The sequence below is a fragment of the Zingiber officinale genome, chromosome 6B (genome assembly GCF_018446385.1).
Source record: "Zingiber officinale cultivar Zhangliang chromosome 6B, Zo_v1.1, whole genome shotgun sequence".
Lineage (NCBI taxonomy): Eukaryota > Viridiplantae > Streptophyta > Magnoliopsida > Zingiberales > Zingiberaceae > Zingiber > Zingiber officinale.
Genome location: NC_055996.1, coordinates 109,256,757 through 109,278,124, shown reverse-complemented (window position 1 = coordinate 109,278,124; position 21,368 = coordinate 109,256,757). Strand labels below are relative to the sequence as shown.

The window sequence follows — 21,368 nt, the reverse complement described above, 5'->3', positions numbered from 1 at the left end:
GACCAAGGGAAAATTACACCAACAATCTCCCCCTTTTTGATGTTTGACAATACATTTAAGTTTGGCTAATTCTATAGTCTCAACTTCTTCTTCATGATAAATCATGAATGAGGGTTTCCTTCATTATCTCCCTTTCCAAGAGGGCAAACCCCCCCCCCCCCCTCTTTGAGTGATGAAGGCCTAACTTAAACCCTGCATTCTCTCCTTTTGGCACACATAAAAAATTCTCCCCCTGAAGAGTTATTCATATCCTTCATCGTGTCCAAATGCGCATCCTAGAGCATACACTCATCATTGTTTGGAAATAAATTTAAACCATGTCTTTAAGGAATAACTTCCCCTCAAAACATGTTTCAATCTTCCGTCATTGCACCAACAATGACTTAGAGTTCCTAAAACTTTAGGAAATCCAAAAATTTGAAGTTTTGAGATTCAAGAATTAATATTGAATGCAAACCTCATCCTAAACTTCAAATTAGTTTCCTTAACCATTTCATTCTTGTTTCGTTAAGAAAATGACCTTTAAATGTTCATAAATGAGTTTTATAGGATTAAGAATGGTTAACATGACTAAATGCAGCTTAATAGACTAAAATCATACCATTTCAGCCAAAAATTAACTTTGACAATCAATTGAAGTTGGGACTCAATCGATCAAAGCTAATCAATCAATCATCCGCGAGCTTCTATTCCCGGGAAATGCACTTGAATCGATTAACCGATCGATCCAAATAGGGTCAATCGATTAACTGATCGATTCCGCGAGCTTCTATTCATGGAAAACCTAGTTTAGTCGATTGGTTGATCGATTGAACATCCCCAATCGATCGGTTGATCGATTGAGTTTCTGATTTCTTGAAATCAAATTTTAGCTAAAATTAAAAAATTCTTAAATAATTCTACACAATTCCAAAAATCTTAAAAATTCATGTAGACGTTATTTATATCATATTCTATCAGGAAAAAAAAGTTTTTTTTAGGAAAATACACTCTATTTTTAAAGATTGACACAAATCATAAAACCATTGAAAACTCTAATATTTTGCTCTAGTTTGTGTCTAACTATGCAATGGTGATTCCTATCGAACGATAACCTTCACTAAGGTTTTCTAAAAGTATTTTAAAATAATTTTTAAAACTAATTTTCAATCATGTTCTATGGGCTAAATACATATGTCTTGTACACTAGCTTTCCCAATGATTGGATAACACATAATCTATGTGTTTTGATGAAATCAAAACTAAAAAAATGCACTAAATCAACATCTTGAGTTATGTTCATCCTTCTAACATCTCACTTATATCTAATGTGTATTAAAACACATACAAGTCAAGTTATAATTTTTGTGAGATGTAGATTTTTTTTGCCCTAAACTAAGGGTTCATGCATATCTATCTAGACATTTAAAATGTAATCATCCACATAAAATATCATTTGATGACCATTGACATTGTCCTTAATTACAAGGAATTAAAGTAATACATGATGATTTATGACATACATCAAAATGAATATTTTTCAAAAGAGAAACTATCACTACAAGAAAAACTCTAATTAGCAATGATTTTTCACCGTTGTTATAGGCAAAAAAAAAAAAACGTTGATAAAAGAAATGTTATTAAAAGTGATTCTCAAAGACAATGGTTAAAAATCATTATCTTTTGATCAACGATAATGATTTTTTACCATTATCTTTTAGCGTAATCAATAATAGTTTAACAATGATATTAAATTGTTATCTTTGAGTGTTTTAGACAATAGTTTCACAATGTATTTAAACTGATGTCTTTGGATGTAGTAGACAACAGTTTAATAACAATTTAAAACCATTATCTTTGGTTATGTTTTGCATCATTTTAAAATTGTTATCTTATTTAAATAATACGTTTGTAAAATCATTGTTTTATATTTAAAAGATAAATTATTTAAATAATTAAAAATATTGGACTAACACACTTGGAATTATATATCAATCAAACCCTATATAAAACCAATTCAAACATAATTAAAGTAATATTGATCAAGACTTACATGCATGAATTACAATAGACGTGTCATCAAGACCTGTAATCTAACAACAATTAAACCAAAAAGTATGTAGTCATATTTCACAAACTTCTAAATTTACAAAATTAAATAGTACCACAACAGATAGAGAATCACGTATACGAATTCTAAAATATCTCGCATTGTTGGATCAAATTTCCACTCATGTGCATCTTCTAAGATATCATTTTCTACCTGTGAAAACAAAAATCATATGATTTTAATAAAATTCAACGACAATTCAATAACAACAATAGCATAAAAAAAGGGAATAAGCAAGCACATCTAAGAAAGTTCAAATGTAAACAAGAAGTGCTCTAAGCAGAGGGTAAAAAAATATGCTTTAATGTGGATGCTGCCAATCGGATTCATGTAGCAAGAAAAAGCAAGTATTAGTTAAATCAAAGTAGCAAATAAGAAGTCAAGCCTGCCAATTTTTTTCTTTTCTAAAAAAGAAAATTGAATGAGCAAACAATTAATAAGAACGTTCTAGGAGAAATAAGTGAGACCATTTTGCTTATACAAGCCACTACTATGGGGTTGCGAAAAAACCCTTTCACTTGGAGTAAGTTAAATGACTATTATAACAAGCCACTACTATGGGATTAACATACAAGGTGCACCAAATACCATAAAAGGTAAAATAAAAACACTTACACGTATCTGAAAATAACTTTGCTTAGCCAAGCATAAATCACAGGACACAACTACAAACTATTTTTATTTGTTATTTTTTCTGTTATTAGGTTGATTAGTCATACTCGTTTAAATTTGGAACCAGAATAATTACGTGTATGAACATCTCCTTCTCTTAACCAAAAAATTAACAATAAGAAAATTTCACCGAGGTAAGAATCAGAATAATCTGTATACATGAGCATTAGTTAAAAAGAAATAAATTAAATGAGTCATTATGATTTTAAGCATAATGTCACATCATGAATGCCCCTACACTTAGAAGCAATGAAGTGATACACAACTCAAGAACAACTATTTAAGTAAAAAGGTAATCCACCTGCTCATTTATTTATCTTTGAAGTCAATGTTTTAAATTATAAGCCAAATGAATCATATATCATGTAGAAAGTAATTAAATTTATGGATATAATAACTGAGATTAATTAACATTTAAACTAGATTTTATCAACAAATAGAAAAATCACATGTAAAAAATACTCTATATATAATACAAGTTTATGGATATAATAACTGAAAGAAATTATTAGTACCTCATCAAGTATATAGATAGTTGCAGGTTCAAAAAGAAGCAATAGTAAAATCAGAGAAAGTGCAAGAAGAGCGTGTTGTCCTCCACTTAATTTTGATGAAGATTATTTTCAAATAGTACCAAATGCGACATGTCCAGCTCATCCAAGATATTGCAACCTTTAAGAGGTATAAGATTAGCCATCCTTCTAGGTAAATGTATCCTTAACAACTATAAGTACCTCATTCTTGAAAAGTTAAGGTAACAGAGCAAAGTCAGGAAGTGAAATGAAATCTACCTACTATGATGAATGTGAACATGGATTCAGTCAATGTTTTAAATTATAAGTCATTGTCACTACAGTAAAAAGTTGCTAATTAACCACTAGGCTCCAGCTTGTGCAGACATCACATTCATAATAAATCTATCATCATTGACGAAATAAACATAAAAATAGTAGCACAAGGGCATAGTTTGCTCTCACAAAAGACAGAAATCAAACATATGAAACTTTAACATCATATGTTTGGGAAAAAAAAAAATTATTCCATTATACTATCTTTTCCATTCACACTCACCACAAAGAACGTTTCAACCATTTTTGTTATGCAGGGCCAGGAGAAAGATACAAGAAACAAATAGTTTCAAATGGCCTACGGGATTCAATCAAAACATGCTACATATGTAGTGCCCTTTCCTGTACCAACATCTTTACTTCCTGAAACCTTACGCTCTCTTAAATCCATGATTATGTTCTTCTAAGAAAAGGAAGAAACACAAAGGATGAACCATTCAGCGAGGATTACCAGGAATCGAAGTGCATAATCAAGTTTCAATATCAAAATAGATCCAAAAAGCAAACCCGATTCAACAAAAAAACATAAGAAAAAGAAAAGGAAGGGTAACAAAATAGCACAATTGGACTGACAATACCTCATTCACTCAAACAAGATCGACGAGACACAACGAGGTCCCTTTAAGTTTCTCTCCGGTGAGCTTCTTTCCTCCGATAGGGCTCTGATTCATGTGCTGGGAGACAGCGAGCTCGGCGGCGACGGCATGCTGGGAGGCAGAGAAGGTGAGTGGTTTCGATCAAGGATTCGAGGTGCTCTCTCTCATCGAGCCAAAGCTTGGAGTGGCGATCACGTGGAGGGGGGTTTTGGGGGAGATGGGTTTCTCGTGGAGTGTTGGAGGCTAGGTTTTTGGTGAATATGAGTTTTAGTGGAGATGATTTTTAGAGGTTTTTCGCGGAGGATGTCTTTAGATCTTAAAACACCCACGTAGACAACAGTTTAATAAAACTATTGTCTATTATCACGTAAGCAATGTTAATAAACAACGATTGATTAAAATCACTATCGTAGGCCCAAAAAGTAAGCTCATAGACAACGGTTTTAAAAACCGTTATCTTTTAACATACATAAGACAATGATTTTTTAAAAATATTTGTCATTTTTTTCAAAAAAAAAATTGACCAACAACAACCGTTTTTATTAAAACCGTCGTTAAATGGAACAAAGACAATGATTTTTAGAAAAACCGTTGTCTATTGGGTGTTGTTAAATCCTAAATTTTTTGTAGTGTATTTAGCTACATGATGTATATTTGACATGACATGGTATTTTTTATTTTTCATAACATGTATGAATGTAAATATGATGTCATGACATATGATGGGCAAGCAATTATAGCAAGTTAGCATAAATGAAATGCCTAGATTATATATTTAAGTGTTTCTATCCTTAAACTATTTACTAAACTAAAAATAACCTAAGTTGCTCGTTTTTCTCCCAAAAAAATGTCAAACTCCAAATTTGGTATTTCTTTGAATTAACCAATTTAGGCAATTTAAGTTAAGTCCAAATCTTCAAATTTTAGCACATTTTACTCTTCCAAAAGAGTAACAATTTAAACCTTCATTTTCAAAGGTTAACAAAATTTTGAAAATACCTCCAAGTGTCAACTTCACCAAGGTCGGGCTAACTACCCTTCCAATTAGAATTGACACTCTCTAAACTCATCTAGAGTGTAGAGAACATACTCCTAGGAATCTAAAACTGATTGGTGCTCCTTGGGTATTCGAAGTACTCACTAGGGATAATTTCCCTAGTTACCTTCCTAATGGCCTTCCTAGGCTTCTTGGAAGCTTTGGTCACGCTCATCTCTTCTAGGTCAACTCTAAGGATAGCTTCCACCTTCTCGGTGACTTCCTTAGACTTCTTTAAAACCTTAATCACATTGGTCTTTGCAAGGATAGTTTTAGGGATAACCTCCCTTGTAACCTTGGCTGGACACCTAGATCTATGGTTAGTTCCATGGCTAAATGGAACTCTATGGTACGAAGTCACATCCTTCTTATCTTTTGGTTTGTATCCCAAACCTCTATGACCATTGGATGACTTTTGCTTTCCTAAAACTAGGATTTACTCATCTTAAAGATATTTTTCCATTCTTCTAAGGGTGTCTTCTAATTTTTCAAGGCTTGACTTCAAGACTTGATTTTCAATCCTTAGATCCTTAGATTTGAATTTTTCTTTAAATCCTTGAGCATTTGTATTTCTAGATCTATATCTAAGATCCTTAGAATTCTTGCCTAAATTATTCTCTACCTTCCTATCCTTAGGTAAGGTAGTCCTAACATGCATATTTTTCCATAATTCTATCACGCTTCCTATTTTCATGATAAATAGTATTAAAATGATATAAATTTGAACTAGCATGATTTTTTTCATAATTAAGAGGAATTGCATTAATAAAAGATACCTTGGGTTTGCTCTTAAATGTGCCCCTTGACTTGTGCTTCATCCTTTAACCTTAGCTGGTTTCCTCCCCTTAAGACATTGACTCCGATAATATCCTTTTGGTTGCATAAGAAATACACAATGTGTTCCTTGCCTTTTTGTACCATGGGGCTGACCTCCTTAGGCTTCTTCTTAACCTTGGGTGCTACTTAACCCTTCTTCTTAGTCAATTTTGGGCACTTGCTCTTATAGTGTCCTTTCTCCCTATACTCAAAACAAATGATATTATATTTATTTTTACAAATTGAGTTTTTTATACCTTCACTTGTAGAGATGACATCTTCTTATTTTGATTCGGATGTAGAGGCTTCTACTTAATCCAACAATGCTGATCCACGCTCCCCCTCAATCTTTGAAATGGATGCCTCTTCCTCTTCATCCTCAGATGTTAAGCATCTCTAAATGTCCGAATCCTTATGCACATGAAATAAGGAGTATACTCCTTTGCCTTTGTCTTCGTGCTCTCTAGAAGATGAACCTTCTTCACTTTCTTCTTTTTCTGATGTTGAGCGCCTCTCAACCTCGGAGTCCTCTTCTTCTTGGTCCAATGAGTCTCCTTCTTTGGATCTTTCTTGATTTGGTGTAGTGGAGGGGACTTCATGGATTCTTGTCAACTTGCTCCAAAGCTCCTTAACATCTTGGAATTGTCCAACTTTGCTCATAATAGTGCTAGGCAATAAGCTAACCAATAATTTGGTTACTCTATCATTTGTCTCACTTGAAGGGGAACCTTAGCGCAATGGTAAAGTTGTTGCCATGTGAACAAAAGGTCGTTCGAATCCTGGAAACAGGCTCTTGCAAAAAGCAGGGTAAGGCTGCGTACAATGGATCCTTCCCTGGGACCCCGCATGGCGGGAGCTTCGTGCACCGGGCTGCCCTTTTTTTTATCATTTATCTCACTTCTTTGAATTTGCTCTTTGCTCCATTTGTTCTTCTTGATGACTTTGCCTTTGCTATCTGTTGGAGCTTGAAAATCCCTCCATTAGAACAAACTATTGCTCTATCTCTACCATCAAGAAATTTTCTATTCTTAATTTCCAAAGATTGAAGCTTCAAGATGTGTATGATGGAGGTGCCCTTGAGTCATATCCGAGTCCATTTCGGAAGTTCATCTTGAAGTTGAGTTTGTTGATGAAGTCTTTGACTTATGAAATTGGGGCTTCAACTTCTACTACCTCTAGCTCGTTGCCCTTCCGACGATGAGTTCAGTGAAGAGCATTCTCGCTCTGATACCACTTGTTGGATACTCTGAAGCTAGACCGAGGGTGAATAGCTCGTCTCGCTCGCTCGCTTTGTAGATGTTATTGCAATGGATAAACTTGAAGCGACAAACTTCCCAATGCTAACACTAGGATTTACTTGGTATCCACCTCAAGAAGAGATGATTAATCCAAGGATCCACACCAAGTACACTCTTCACTGTCAAAAACACTCATTCCCAAAAATAATCCAGAGGTGGAGAAATCTCTTACAACTCACACAAGCAATACAACTCAAAATAAGAAGTAAATACATAAATACAAATGAAAAACCTTCTTGCTGTTGGTTGCTACTCGGAAAACCTAGAGGTTCCACTGTACAAAAATTTTGTACAAAGGTCTGAACCTTTTCCTAGCTACCATGTGTTCTTTTAAATTAAATTTTGGATCGCCTGCGGAACTTAACACGTTTGATCCAAAACTTAATCTATTTGTTCTTTTAGGTTTTGACTTGGATCTCCTGCGGAACTTAACACGTTTGATCCAAATCACCTAAGTTATTTATTCCATTAAATATTAATTTCCAAAATTGGTTCCCAGTACTAACGTGGCGAGGCACATGGCCTTCTTGGATATGGGAGTAACCACCACCGACTAGACAAAACCTTTTAAGGAAAGCTAATATTTAATTTCCTAAAATAACTTTAGGTTAACCGAAAAGAACAATCAAATCACAAGGAAAAAAAAAACAAAAGAACACTATATCGAAAACTAATTCGAAACACTAGAATCGTATGCCTCTTGTATTTAGTATTATTTCCAAAAATAACTACTATGATGCGGAAAAAAAAATTACTAGTTATACCTTTTAGAAAGACCTCTTGATCTTCTACCGTATTCCTCTTCTAACCTCGGACGTTGTGTGGGCAACGATCTTCCGAGATGAGAACCACCAAGCACCTTCTTCTTCCTTGCAAGTTTCGGCCATCAAAACTTCTTCTAGGATGAAGAGGTTCGGCCACCACCACCATGCTCCAAGGGATGCTAGAAACGAGGCTTGCTTTCTCTCCTTCTTCTCCTTCCTTGATCCGGCCACAAACAAAAGCTCCACCAAGAGATAAGTTTCGGCCAACAAGAGGAGAGGAGAGAAATAAGGCCGGCCACCAAAACCAAAGAGGAGAGGAATGAAAAGAATAGAGATTATTCACCATGAAGCCTTCTCTACCCCCTCTTTTATAATCCTTGGTCTTGGCAAATAAGGAAAATTTAATAAAAATTTCCTTAATTCTTTTTCCATTGAAAAGGAAAAATTATTTAATTAAAAATAATTTTCTTTTTCAAATACAATGGCCGGCCACCTCAAGCCTCAAATCAAGGAAAGTTTTAATTAAAACAAGAATTAAAACTTCCTAATTTGTTTCCGGAAATTTATAAAAATTTCTCCAATAATTTAATCCCTTCATGATTGGTTTATAAAAAGGAAATTTAATAAATTAAAATATTTCTTTTAAACATGTGGATAAAAAGAAAGTTATCTCTAAAAAATTAAAATCTCTTTTAATCTACAAATAAGGAAAGATATCAAGTCTTTTCTTAATCTTTTGTAGAAACTAATTATTAATTTTTAAACTTTCTTTTAAATCATGAACATGGTTAAAAAGGAAAGTTTTCTTAAAATTTAAAATCCTCCTTTAATCAACAAATAAGGAAAGATTTCAAATTTTAAACTCTCTTTTAAACATGTAGATGATTTACAAATAAGGAAAGTTTTTACCAAAAATTAAAACCATCCTTTTAAACTACAAATAAGGAAAGAGATTAATCTCTTCTCTTAATCTTTTGTAGAAAGCTATAAAAGGAAATTTTAATTTTTAAACTCTCTTTAAAATCACGATATCCACATAAGAAATAATTTTAATAAAATCCTTTTAATATTCTAGTGGCCACCTAAGCTTGGGACCCAAGTTTGGCCGACCACCAACTTCATCCACTTGGTCTTGGCCCTAGCTTGGGTTCCAAGCTAGCTTGGCCATTATGACGGGTAAGAAGGTGGGTATCGGTGGGTATAAATCTCTATATACTAGAGGCTACGATAGAGGAGAGGAGGAATTGGTTTTAGTCTCCAATAAATTAAGCCGTGTTCGCCCGAACACACAACTTAATTTCATCAATAATAATTCATTCCACTAAAGAACTATTATCAATACCGCACCAATCCCAAATTACATTTGGGCTCCTTCTATTATGAGTGTGTTAGTCTCCCGTGTTTAAAATAACAAATGTCTACTAATTAAGTAAGTTCTTGACAACTCACTTAATTAATATCTAGCTCCAAGAGTAGTACCACTCAACTTCATCATCACGTCGGACTAAGTCCACTGCAGGGTTTACACGACAATCCTTATGAGCTCCTCTTGGGGACATTCTCAACCTAGATTACTAAGACACGGTTCTATAATCAACAACACACACTATAAGTGATATCATTTTCCAACTTATCGGGCTTATTGATTCATCGAACTAAATCTCACCCATTGATAAATTAAAGAAATAAATATCAAATATATGTGCTTGTTATTATATTAGGATTAAGAGCACATACTTCCATAATAACTGAGGTCTTTGTTTCTTCATAAAGTTAATATAAAAGGAACGACCTCAAATGGTCCTACTCAATACACTCTAAGTGTACTAGTGTAATTATATAGTTAAGATAAACTAATACCTAATTACACTACGACCTTCCAATGGTTTGTTCCTTTCCATCTTGGTCGTGAGCTACTGTTTATAATTTATAAGGAACCAATAACATGATCTTCTGTGTGTGACACCACACACCATGTTATCTACAATATAAATTAATTGAGCAACTACATTTATCATAAATGTAGACATTTGACCAATGTGATTCTTATTTCTAGATAAATATTTATACCAAAAGCTAGGCTTTTAGTATATACTCTAACACTTGCTTGATCTCTTGTTGCTTGTGAATGCCTCTTGAGAGCTTGGAAGTGAAGCAACACCTCAGCCTTAAGCTTCCAAGAACTAGCAGAGAAGATAGAGTGAAGAGTTATATTTGTTTGAACTCACTGCCGCCTTTATATCTACACTTTTTAGGGATCCCAATCAATTGGGCTTGCTCTCAATTGATTGCCACATCAGATCTGTGTGATCCCAGCCATCCAAACCTCACAACCTGCGCAATGGCCATCCAAACCTTCATAGTGTCTCTGTGCTCTTGCAGATTTCTCTGGAATCGATTGACCAATCGATTCCGGCTTCCTCGTACCTTTGTGAGAAAATCTTCTCCAATCGATCGGCTGATCGATTGGAGTGCCCCAATTGAGCGGTTGATCAATCGGAAAACCCTCTGTGTGTTTTGCGATAGCCTCCTAATCGATCGATCCATCAATTGGGTTTGGGCCAATCGATCAACTGATCGATTGTCTAGCTCTATTTCGCCAAACACAAGTCTAGGATTCCAGCATCTAGTCAACTTTGACATGCTGGCACTTCGTCACCAAGTGTATGGTCAATCCTTTGACCCACTTGGATTTTTCCCTACATGCCAAGTGTCCGGTCCTCTATGACCCCACTTGGACTTCGAAACACCAGGTCTTCGGTCAACCTTGACCCACCTAAATTTTCACTTGTTTGGCTTCACTTACCAGGACTTTTTCACTGTCTAGTTTTACTCAATAGGACTTTTCACTGGACTTTGCTCACCAAGTTTTCTATCTACCTAACTTCACTCACTAGGACTTTCACCTGGTCTCACTCTCCAGAATTTTTATCTACCTAGCTTCACTCATTAAGCTGCTTGGCTTCACTTACTAGGACTTTTCATCACTTAGCTTCACTCACTAGGTTGTCTGACTTCACTCACCAAAACTTTTACAACTGCTTGACTTCACTCACCAAGACTTTTTACAACTGTCTGACTTCACTCACCATGACTTTTCACACCAAGTGTCCAGTAAACACTGACTCGTTTGGATTTCCATCGTCTGCTAACTTTTCCTTTGAACTTGTCCTTGCCTAACTTCCATTTAGGACTTCCCAGTCAAGTATCTGGTCATCATTGACCTACTTGACTTCTTCCTCTCATATTGTTAAAGATCGAACCTAAACATCACGACTCAAGCTTGGACCAACTCAAGCTTAGTCAACCTAGTCAACCTTTATCAATGAGAAATTGCACCAACACATACAACATCAAAAATTATAGAAAATATATATACAAATGCACTTGTAGCAATATGAAAAGAGGCATAGCTAGGATTTACAATTAGAGAGAGTGAATTCAATAAATTTAAAAAATTAATACAACACAAAATCAAATTATCAAACTCTTAAAAACAAAAATATTTTAAAAATATAATTTTTTTTTTGAAAATTTAGGTTTTCACAATCTAAAAGTTTAAATTTCAAATTTAAATAGTTGAAAATGAATTCAAAATCAAAATTTCAAGCTTAATCCTTGATTCTATTTGAAATAACAATCCGTTAAACTCCTAAATTTATCTATAACTTAAAGTCAAAGAATCATTTGTAATCTCATTTCTTCATAATATTTAACATTCCTATATATACTACTTCCATTTCAGTTTAAATAACTATCTAACTAACAACCTAATAAAATAAAATTCATAATTTTTCAATTCTCCTTCAATTAATAAAAAAAAAAAATAGAAACAACTTGTTTCTCTTTCTCTTGTTGACATGGTTTGGAAAAAAAAAAAGGGGGGGAAACAGAGCTGCTTGTATAGGGGAATAAGTTGAATTAGTCCAACAAATTTCATTTTTTAGAATTTAAAAATGCGATGAAAATTTAATCCAGTCAATAGAGTGGGGAGCTTGTGGCACGGTGACCGGATCGACCACATGGAATCGGTCTAGGTGGCACACGCACAACGTCCTTAGGACCCACCGCTGACAGACGAGGGCGTGAATAGCCAAGAAGCGGATTCGTGATTCTGGATTACTAATCCATCGCGTCGTCCTCTCCCCTTTCCTCCGCTGCTTGCCGACAACCGCCAAGGTCGTCCGCGCCCTCTGCTGCGTAGTCTATAACCACCAGCTCCTGCTCTCTATGGAGAGAGCTACGATGCCTTCCTTGATCCCTCTCATGTCAATGTACACCTCATTTTTCCTTGCTCGTTTCAGATTCTTCTATCAAATATTGCTTCGATTCACCAGCCTTTGTCCCTCAAATCACTGCTTCCTTATTGTAAAGGGGAGTAATTCAATTTGCATGGAAATCCAAGATTTTTTTTTTTTAATCTGGGGGATGGTCGCACTCCCTCATCCCCAAGTGGCCACGCCCCTAAATATGAAGTACAAGCTCGTATCATCCCATCTTAAATGATCACTCTTTATAAACATATATACAATACTTGTAGTAAAACAACTATGCTCACTACACCAAAAGTCCATAACCAAAACACTTATAGATTACAACACCTATTCAAAAGAGTTGCAATACCTAAATTTCCTACTTATTTGATATATGGTCTTGTATGTATTATGCTCATTCCAAATGTATTTTATCAATTTCTTTTGCAGCTATCACAATTTTTACGAACTGCATGTGAATAAATAATTGAAAATGTTAATTGTACAACTAATTTTAAAAACAAGTTTTAATAAGAAAATTTAAAAATATGTCTAATATTACTATTGACCACAGGGAAGTCTTGTCAATGGATAATGTGCCTTTAATTATATCTCTCATATATCAGAAGATGAAATAACCACACTGGGCTCCATCCAGTTAAAGGCGAGGCTGTGTGGCAAAAAATGGTAGTAGTAAGTTAATAATTTAATTGTAATAACAAAATAAATGACGAGAATACTACAGTCATGAATGAAGGTTTTCTATCCCTTCAGGACGGTGGGGTGGCTAAGACATGAGGTGTTATCATATGAAGTATGAGGTCAAAACTCGACGTGTTTGAACATACCTCCCCCCATATCTTACCACCTGCACTAATGCTAATAGTCACTCATAATTTACCTCCTCCATGTTGATTAGAGACGAATTGACTAGAGCGTTAGGGTGAACTAATCACCTTTTACCACATGAATAAAGATCTACTAGAAGCATAAAAGCACTAGTTGTAAATTTTCTATGAAACTTTCATGTTTGTATTAACTTTCTATGAAACTTTGTTGTTTGTGGACACATGTCAACAAGCCGAGCATCTATTGAGTAACTTAGTTATTTCCTCGAATTTTTACGCTGTCATGCAAAATCCAGATGCAAACCCAGTTTCAGCTAAAGCATTAGTTAAAAGATGTTGCAGAATATAAAGGAGTTGCGATAGCAAGTATAAACCCAGATTAGTTGGGTGATTGTAGTGCAATTAATGACTTGGAATTAATAGGTTTTCTGATGCAAACTGATACAAATGACTTCAAAATCTCATCAAGAAGTAGAGCCGTCAATTTGGGTTGGGTCCGTCGGGTTGGCCCGTCCCGCCAAACAATTTAAGCAGGTTGGATTGAAATTTATCAACCCATGTCCACCGTGGGCCGACCCACCTAGGCCCGCGACCCGCGCGGGTCGGCCCGCTCGGGCTTGGGTTGGCCCGCAGGTTGAAAAACACATGTAAGCTAAGTTTTAGGCCAATTTATTATCTTTCTTTGTTATAATTTTGAAATAAAAATAGTACTTTTCATCCAACATAAATATTCGTTTGTGTTCATTTATATTTAAAATGCATGTTTATGTATACATTTAATTGTAGAAACCTTTTTCGAAGTAAAATGTTGAAGATATGAAATATTTTTTAATTTTTTTAAAAATTTTTGATGGGCCCGCGGGTTGGCCCGCCAAACTCGCAACCCGTCTTAGAATGGGTTGGGTTGGAAATTTCCTAACCCGCCAAGTTGGCGGGTTGGCCCGCCCCGCCTCGCCAAATGGTTAGCCCACCACGGGCCGACCCGCCCCACCACAGATTGGCCCGTCTGACAGCTCTATCAAGAAGTAGAGCTAGACACAGCCTTAGTCCCCTAAAAAACCTTTTATTCATTTGCAGACATTAGAATAGATGAAAGGTTATCAAGAACTCGGGCTACCAAATGAAGTGGAAATACATTTAAAGTTCATTATGAAATCTATGTCATTGTGCAGTTTATGGATCAAAGTTCATTATGCAATCTATGTCACAGTGTTGTTAGTAGATAGAAGTTCATCAATAGCTGATTCCTAAATCAAAATCAGAGAGAGTTGGCTCTAGAGTAGATTTTCGATTTATCCGTCATTTTAGATTCCTAAATTAGAATCATAATTGATGATAGAGCCTTGACGATAAGTAGGATATTAGAATATTAGAAAAAACCATAGATTCCATGTTATTATGTATTCCTACAGACTGTTTGTCTACTTGTTAAACTTATGGAAGCAAAGTTACAATTATTTATGGAAGCAAAGTAGTAGTGAATGTTATGTCCTTAGAGCACTCATTTTAGCTACATACAAATCCACTGTCATGCCACATATGCTGGTATTATACTATGCTATAGAGATGGGCAATGCTCATAACAAGTCCTTAAATGATTATCACACAAACATAATGAGAATAATGTCCCAATATGAAGTTTAGGAAAAAATAAAAAATAAAATCTACATAACTTATTTCACAAGATATTCAAAATTGTAAGAGACTAAATCACTATAATAAATTTAACTTTCCGTAATATGTCATCAATGATACACGATTAAGATGCACCGTTAATAATAATTTTTACGGTGCGCTCAATCAAATTCACTGTAGATAATATTATGTTTATATAAACGACGACGTGAAAAAAAAATATATTGTCAAAAATATTTTTATAACATGCAAAGTATGTTGTTAAAACTTAAGGAGTGCTTGGTTGGAGGGAATTGAAGTGAGGAATGAGAATGAGATTGAAAGTTAGTGTTTGGTTTGAGGTATTGATGGTGGGGCCTACGGATTCAATGTTAGTTAGAGGCCTAGAGCCAATTATATGATGATTGTTGTATGGACTCGATGTATCATATTCCTATATATTAATAAAGGCATTTCTTTATGGTTATTATACTAACTTGTATTGGTGTCAAATAACTAAGTATAATAGCGTCCTTGAGTAAAAGGTTCTTATCTATATCAATCAATTGGTTGAATTGATAGTGAGATGATATAGAGAATACTACTCTTAATCATTCCTAGTCAAGTATTAATATTCAGGGACAATGTTAATGCGATGAGACTAGCATGTAGGTCAACTCGATGACTTGATCTCACAAGTCATGGATATAGAGATATCAAGTTGACACATGGGTATGCATTGGAGAATGTATACTGAATGACCCGCCATGAGAAAGTATCATGGATCGTTATATGAGTGTCATATACTTTCTCATGTGACTATTAGTATGACTATTAGTCCTTGGACCTAAAGTCACCATGGTTCCCTACATAAGGAGTTTCATACTTTGGCTTCGTCAAACGTCATCCGTAACTGGGTAGACTATAAAAGCGATTACTGGGTATGTAACAAATTATGCGGAGGGATGTGAGTGATGTAGATGAGATCTATCCCTCCTATATGACGGGAGTGACATCATGATTCTTGATAGAGTAAGACCACTAAGTGCATGGCCATGCCCAAATGAGTCAATATGAGATATTGAGCTCATTTGTTTAGAGTGAGTCTACTTGGAGTTCAAGGCATAGATTGATTAGAGGATGACACGGTCTATGCCTCAATTGATCAATCTAGATGTCAAGGATAGAAGGACATTGTCACATATTATGAGAGTCACAATTAGTAGTCACAATGGTGATGTTGGATCTAAACATTCTTGTAACTTGGGTAGTAATGATGTGTTGCTAGATACCGCTCATTACTTATGTTTCTAAATGGGTTTAGGAGCATTATCAACGTTACAAGAACCTATAGGGTCACACACAAAGGGCAATTAGAGGAGATTAGGTTCATATGATGAACCAAAAGGATTAGGTTCATATGATGAACCAAATTGGATTAAGTGTAATCCAAATTAGATTAATTGAGTAAGACTCGATTAAGTTAGACTCAAGTGAGGTTAGATTTAAGTTAGACTCAAGTGAGGCTTAATGATGATATTCATTAAATTTTAAATTCAATGATAAATGGTGACATTCAGTGAATTATGAATTCAATTTGAATATTAGATTCAAATTTCGATTCAAATTATGAAGAAAAGATGAGTTTCAAAATGGCCATTTAATGAAGAATGAATATTCATTAATGAGGCTCATTAATGGAGTTAATGAGTATTAAGTATTTTCATTAGATGAAAATACTTAAGTTATTTTATTCTTATTTTTCATTATGAACGGATCATCATTATTCTTCCTCTCTTCTAGCTCTCTCTCCCTCTCCTCCATTGCCGAGCCACCCAAGAGTGCTAGCACACTCTAAGTGATTCTTCTCCACCTATTGTCCGTGTGGATACGTATAGAGGAATGTACGCTTGACACTCTCGAGATCCGACAACCTTTTGGACGAGCGGGATAAACGAAGGGCTTCGTAACAAGGGTAACGCTTCTTATTCATGTAGATCTAAGGTAGATCTAAGTTAGAAACATGTACATGATTTATTTTATATATCTTCGCACGGATCTGTGGCAAGACTTCGAGGTTTCCGCAACGCAAAAAGTGATTTTTGTGGTTCGAAAGTTCCAACATTCAAATCCCCAAATATAGGATTGAGTCGTTACCAAGTAAAATGGGGAGAATAGGAATGGTAGATCCTACGAATTCAAAACTCTCCATTCTCATTCTCTATTTCAATGAATTTCATTTCTATTAACAGTAAAACGTGCTATTAATATTATTATATTTATATAATTGATTGACGTATAAAAATGTACGCTTCAATAAATATTATTTATGGTATAAAAAAATACACGTGGTCAATAATGTTTAAAAATTTTAAAGATTTTAAATCTCTAACCCCTTTGGCCTTTACAAACCTTTGGTGGAATCCTTTCCGCCAAAGTCATCTCACTGAATGCCAAAAACCTCCGCCGAACCCCTCTCCGCTGAACATCTCCGCTCAACCCCTCTCCGGCGAACCCCCTGTCCGCAGAAGACCTCTTTGTCGAATCCCGGTATTTCATCGACGAGGCACTTCACCTCCCCTAGCGCAGCGGGCGGGTCTTCCGAATTCCAACGATTTCCATATCTTGCATCCGTTGAATCCCGATACTCATCCTATTGATCTAACCAAGAAGCCGCCGCACGCCTCCGTCTCTGTTGAAGTGGCACAATCTGAGTCGAATCCCTACACTGCTCACTCTCCCAAAGATAGCTCTTCCTCATCAAAAAGGATTAATTTCCCCCTTACTGTATGGAGTTGGATCTCACTTTCCCAGATGTTATTATCAAGTACAAGACCGTGGCAGAGATTGTCAATAGCAATGTTCTCCAACTTTTTTTTGCCTTTTCTTCTTTTAGTGAAGACGTAACTCATTAGAGATTCAATCTATTATCATGTACAGAGGCCCTTCAACTGGTGGTATCTCAGTGCAGACCCAAAGCTAATTAGGTTGTCGATCTATGCGAGAAAGGCGACTCCATCAGAGAGTATGTATGCTTTCTAGTTTAGTGCTGTGTTTTTCACTCAGTTAATGTGATAGCAATACAGTAAAGTATTCAGTTGTTGATGCCTGTAGGCAAACTGGTAACGTGTACAAGAATGTGAAGAGAGAGATTGAAAGGGGCGTAGCTTTTCCAACATGCATTTCTATCAATAACACCGTGTGCCATTTTTCACCCCTTGGCAATGATAAGACTATACTGGAAGAGAAAGACATCGTTAAAATGTATATATTGATAATCTTGATTATTTTGTGACTCTGCAATTTAGTTCTTCTGAGGTTTTTTGGCAATTTGTTCTCTGTGTTGCAGTGACATGGGGTGTCATATTGATGGGTTTATTGTTGTAGTGGCGCGCACTGATGTTATACAGGAAGGACCCGTGACTGGTAGAGTAGTAGATGTGATTGCTGCTGCCAATTACTACAGTAGAAGTTGCCTTGTGCTTTGTGAGTCCAAGGAAAAAAGGTGCCTTTATATTTGACAAAGATGAACTTGTTAATAATCTTTCCTAAATATGTTGAGGGATATTGAATTTAGTTTCTAATATATGCATTGCGAAGACCTTACAAGATTGCTCATGTTTTAAGTCAACACTTCAAGCCACGTTGATGTTAATTCCAACTTCACTATTACCATCATCTGGTGCGTATTTGACCAACTAGTGTTGTGTCTTGCTCATGGTGACGGACGTTCAACCAATTTGCAATTTATGAAAATTAACTTTTACAAACAATCAGTGTGTTAATTTTTGAAGGCAGTCGGAATAGCAAAGGAAATTGGGAAATGTTCATTTAGATCATCCTACACTTTCTGTTTTATATTTTCTCACACTAATCGTAATTTTTGTTCGGAGAATGTGATAAATTCTGTCTCATGGATGAATGTCATACGACATCTACTTTAAGATCTTTATCATTTTGATGGTTCTTCAATTTTCTTATATGATTTCTTTATTTAAGTTCTTCAAACTATAGATAATACTGTGGCAATTTTCAAACTGAACATTGCAAAATATTCAGTTGAAAGTGTACAGAACATGTTTTATTTTTATGTGTTTTCTGTTTGAATTGATAATAGACACATGTATTTGTTGGGAATTTCTGAAGGACATGAGAATTTAGACTTTAATACTTGATGGAATGACCTCTTCGATCTAACCCAGTGTCTTTCATAATTTTCAGTATTGTTTTTTAGTTTGTTTCATGTTCACTGTGAATTTTATTTAAATATATATATGGTAGAACGATCATAATTCATTTTTCTTGACTAGTAGACACTAATTTCATCAATCATTTCAATACTACAGTATTATTTCTCGAGTAAGAGATTCTAGTTGTTTGAATTTTGGATTGAATCTAGAATCTAACTGTCATTTGTATATAAATATGAGAAAGTGATGGAAAAGTTCTTTTATTTTGTAATCTATGTTACAATCTTGTACATTTAGATAGTAATGGCAAAGGTGCTGATGCTAAGGTACAAGAAACAAGTTCTCCTTGGTTACCCCAAAGCTTGACTTCACTTGACTTGCACTAATAGCTAGTAGTCATCCGTGATTTACCTCTTCCGTGTTAGCTTAGGATCGGGTTGGCGGGGACACTGAGGGCGAGCAAATCACCTTTTACCACTTGTAAGGATTTTTTGCAATCAAAATCACGTATCACATTGCTGTACTAAATTAATCATTTAATTTCTTAACAGATTTTCCTCAGCATATGATGAATTTAAGCATAGGGAGGGTAGAAAATCATGTGCACTAGCAAATCTTTTTAGTTAACTACAAGAGTATATTCCTTTTTAATTATATCTAATGTTGTATTAGCTTTGGATGTAAAAGACTTATCATTAGTGTTGCATTTGTAAAATTCACTCAAATGTTTATTAAATGAATAAAAATTATGTATTCACATTTTAATTGTAGTTTGAAAATTTTTATTTCTATTTTAATGTGATAAATGAATTGTGATGATATCTAAATTTTAAATTTGAATTATATATTCTAAATTAATATTAATGATAATTGTATGATGATAATTATGTATTTATCACATCAAAACTGTAGCATGCACTGTACGCTATGAATGTTCTTCATCGCAACGCATGATGCACGCTGTGAATGCTCTTAACCACAATCCACGATGCGCGCTGCGAATACTTTTAACAACATCGTGCACTGTGTTAGAAAAGAATAAATTGTCAAGCTTGTGCAACCCAACTAATGAATTAGCTTATGCACTGACAATCAAAAGAAAATCATAAACGTTCTGCAAAACTTCAATCCTAGTAATCCTGTTGTCTCTAAGTTATGCTATAGTACTCTTGAAAACTTGTCCGATGCTAAGATTAGAGGATAATATAAGTAGCAATAATTGTAAAGTATGTTATTTTCAGAACACTAGTTGGAGCACCTCTCATAAATTGTTAACTAATATGAAAAAAGATGAACTAAGGTGAATAAGCTAATCCATCTATCAAGTTTATCCATCTCTACATGAGTGTTAAACTTTGTTAGAAATTTCTAGATTCAAATTTCAAATGGGAAACTCTTGCTGAAGAAATAGTAGTGAATCCTTTCCACAGAAGATCTCATTATTTACTTGTAAAGGGATTCATAAGCCTGGTGGCAGCTTGCACATGCATGTTGTCAAGTGTAGTACTAGTTAGCCAGACTACCTAAGATTTGATGAAAGAACACAATTGTTCAACTCTGAAACTAATTAAATGCTAGATAAAATTTGAAGAGTCCAACTTGTTGGAGAGGACAATGATCTATAATGCAGTAATAGTACTGTTCCTATTCGGCTGAATGCTCAATTCTAGGAGTGCAAATGAGTCAAGACGTTCGTAAGCGATTCATTCAAAACTCGACTCAAGTTCGAAGTTAACCGAGCTCGAACCATCTTGATTAGAAATCAAGCCGAGATCGAGCCTAATTATTACTGGCTCGGTGGCTCATCAAGTCAAACGAGTCAGTAATAATATATATTTTTATAATATATAATATATTAATTTATTTATTAAAAAAATTGAGTTCGAGCTCGAACTCAACTCGAGCAAGCTCGAGCTTGAGTCGTGCTAGTATAAATCAAGTCGAGCTCAAGCCTAGGCTGGCTCGAGCTCGGTTCGGCTCGTTTACAACCCTACTCAATTATGCTTCAATAGTGTGAATGCATGCGATGCGCATGTTGTTAAATGCATGGAAATAAGTCTCGAGCCGTGCCGTCCGAAACGGGCGGTTTTTACCGTTCCGACTCGGGACCGGCACCGGCATCGCACGCACAACAATTTCGCGTGCGTCACACGGGCGCAACAGAAGGAAGAAGAACGGGCGCAACAAAAGGAAGAAGAAGAAGGAAGAAAGAAGAAGAAGAAGAAGAAGAAGGAGGAGGAGGAAGAAAGAAGAAAAAACGAATCAATTTGGGGATGAAGACCTACCTCGAATCATCGGTGCGAAGCGGCGGCTGCAGTGAGGCGGCGGCGGCGGTGGCTGCTGT

The 21,368-nt window shown here is 35.2% G+C and overlaps 1 protein-coding gene and 1 long non-coding RNA gene across 2 annotated transcripts; one reads left to right on the top strand and one right to left on the bottom strand.

Annotated features, from left to right (window-relative positions):
* Positions 1–1,984: 1,984 nt before the first annotated feature.
* LOC121988843 lies at positions 1,985–7,695 on the bottom strand. The gene is made up of 2 exons (XR_006114113.1): positions 4,188–7,695; positions 1,985–2,242 (listed from the first exon to the last, which is right to left on the bottom strand). It is a non-coding gene; the product is annotated as an uncharacterized LOC121988843 (long non-coding RNA).
* A 9,928-nt stretch (positions 7,696–17,623) lies between these two features.
* On the top strand, positions 17,624–18,355 carry LOC121991357 (ERBB-3 BINDING PROTEIN 1-like). The gene is made up of 4 exons (XM_042545366.1): positions 17,624–17,695; positions 17,775–17,863; positions 17,949–18,098; positions 18,184–18,355. The coding sequence occupies exons 1-4, from the start codon at positions 17,624–17,626 to the stop codon at positions 18,353–18,355; spliced, it is 483 nt and encodes a 160-aa protein (XP_042401300.1).
* Positions 18,356–21,368: the final 3,013 nt, after the last annotated feature.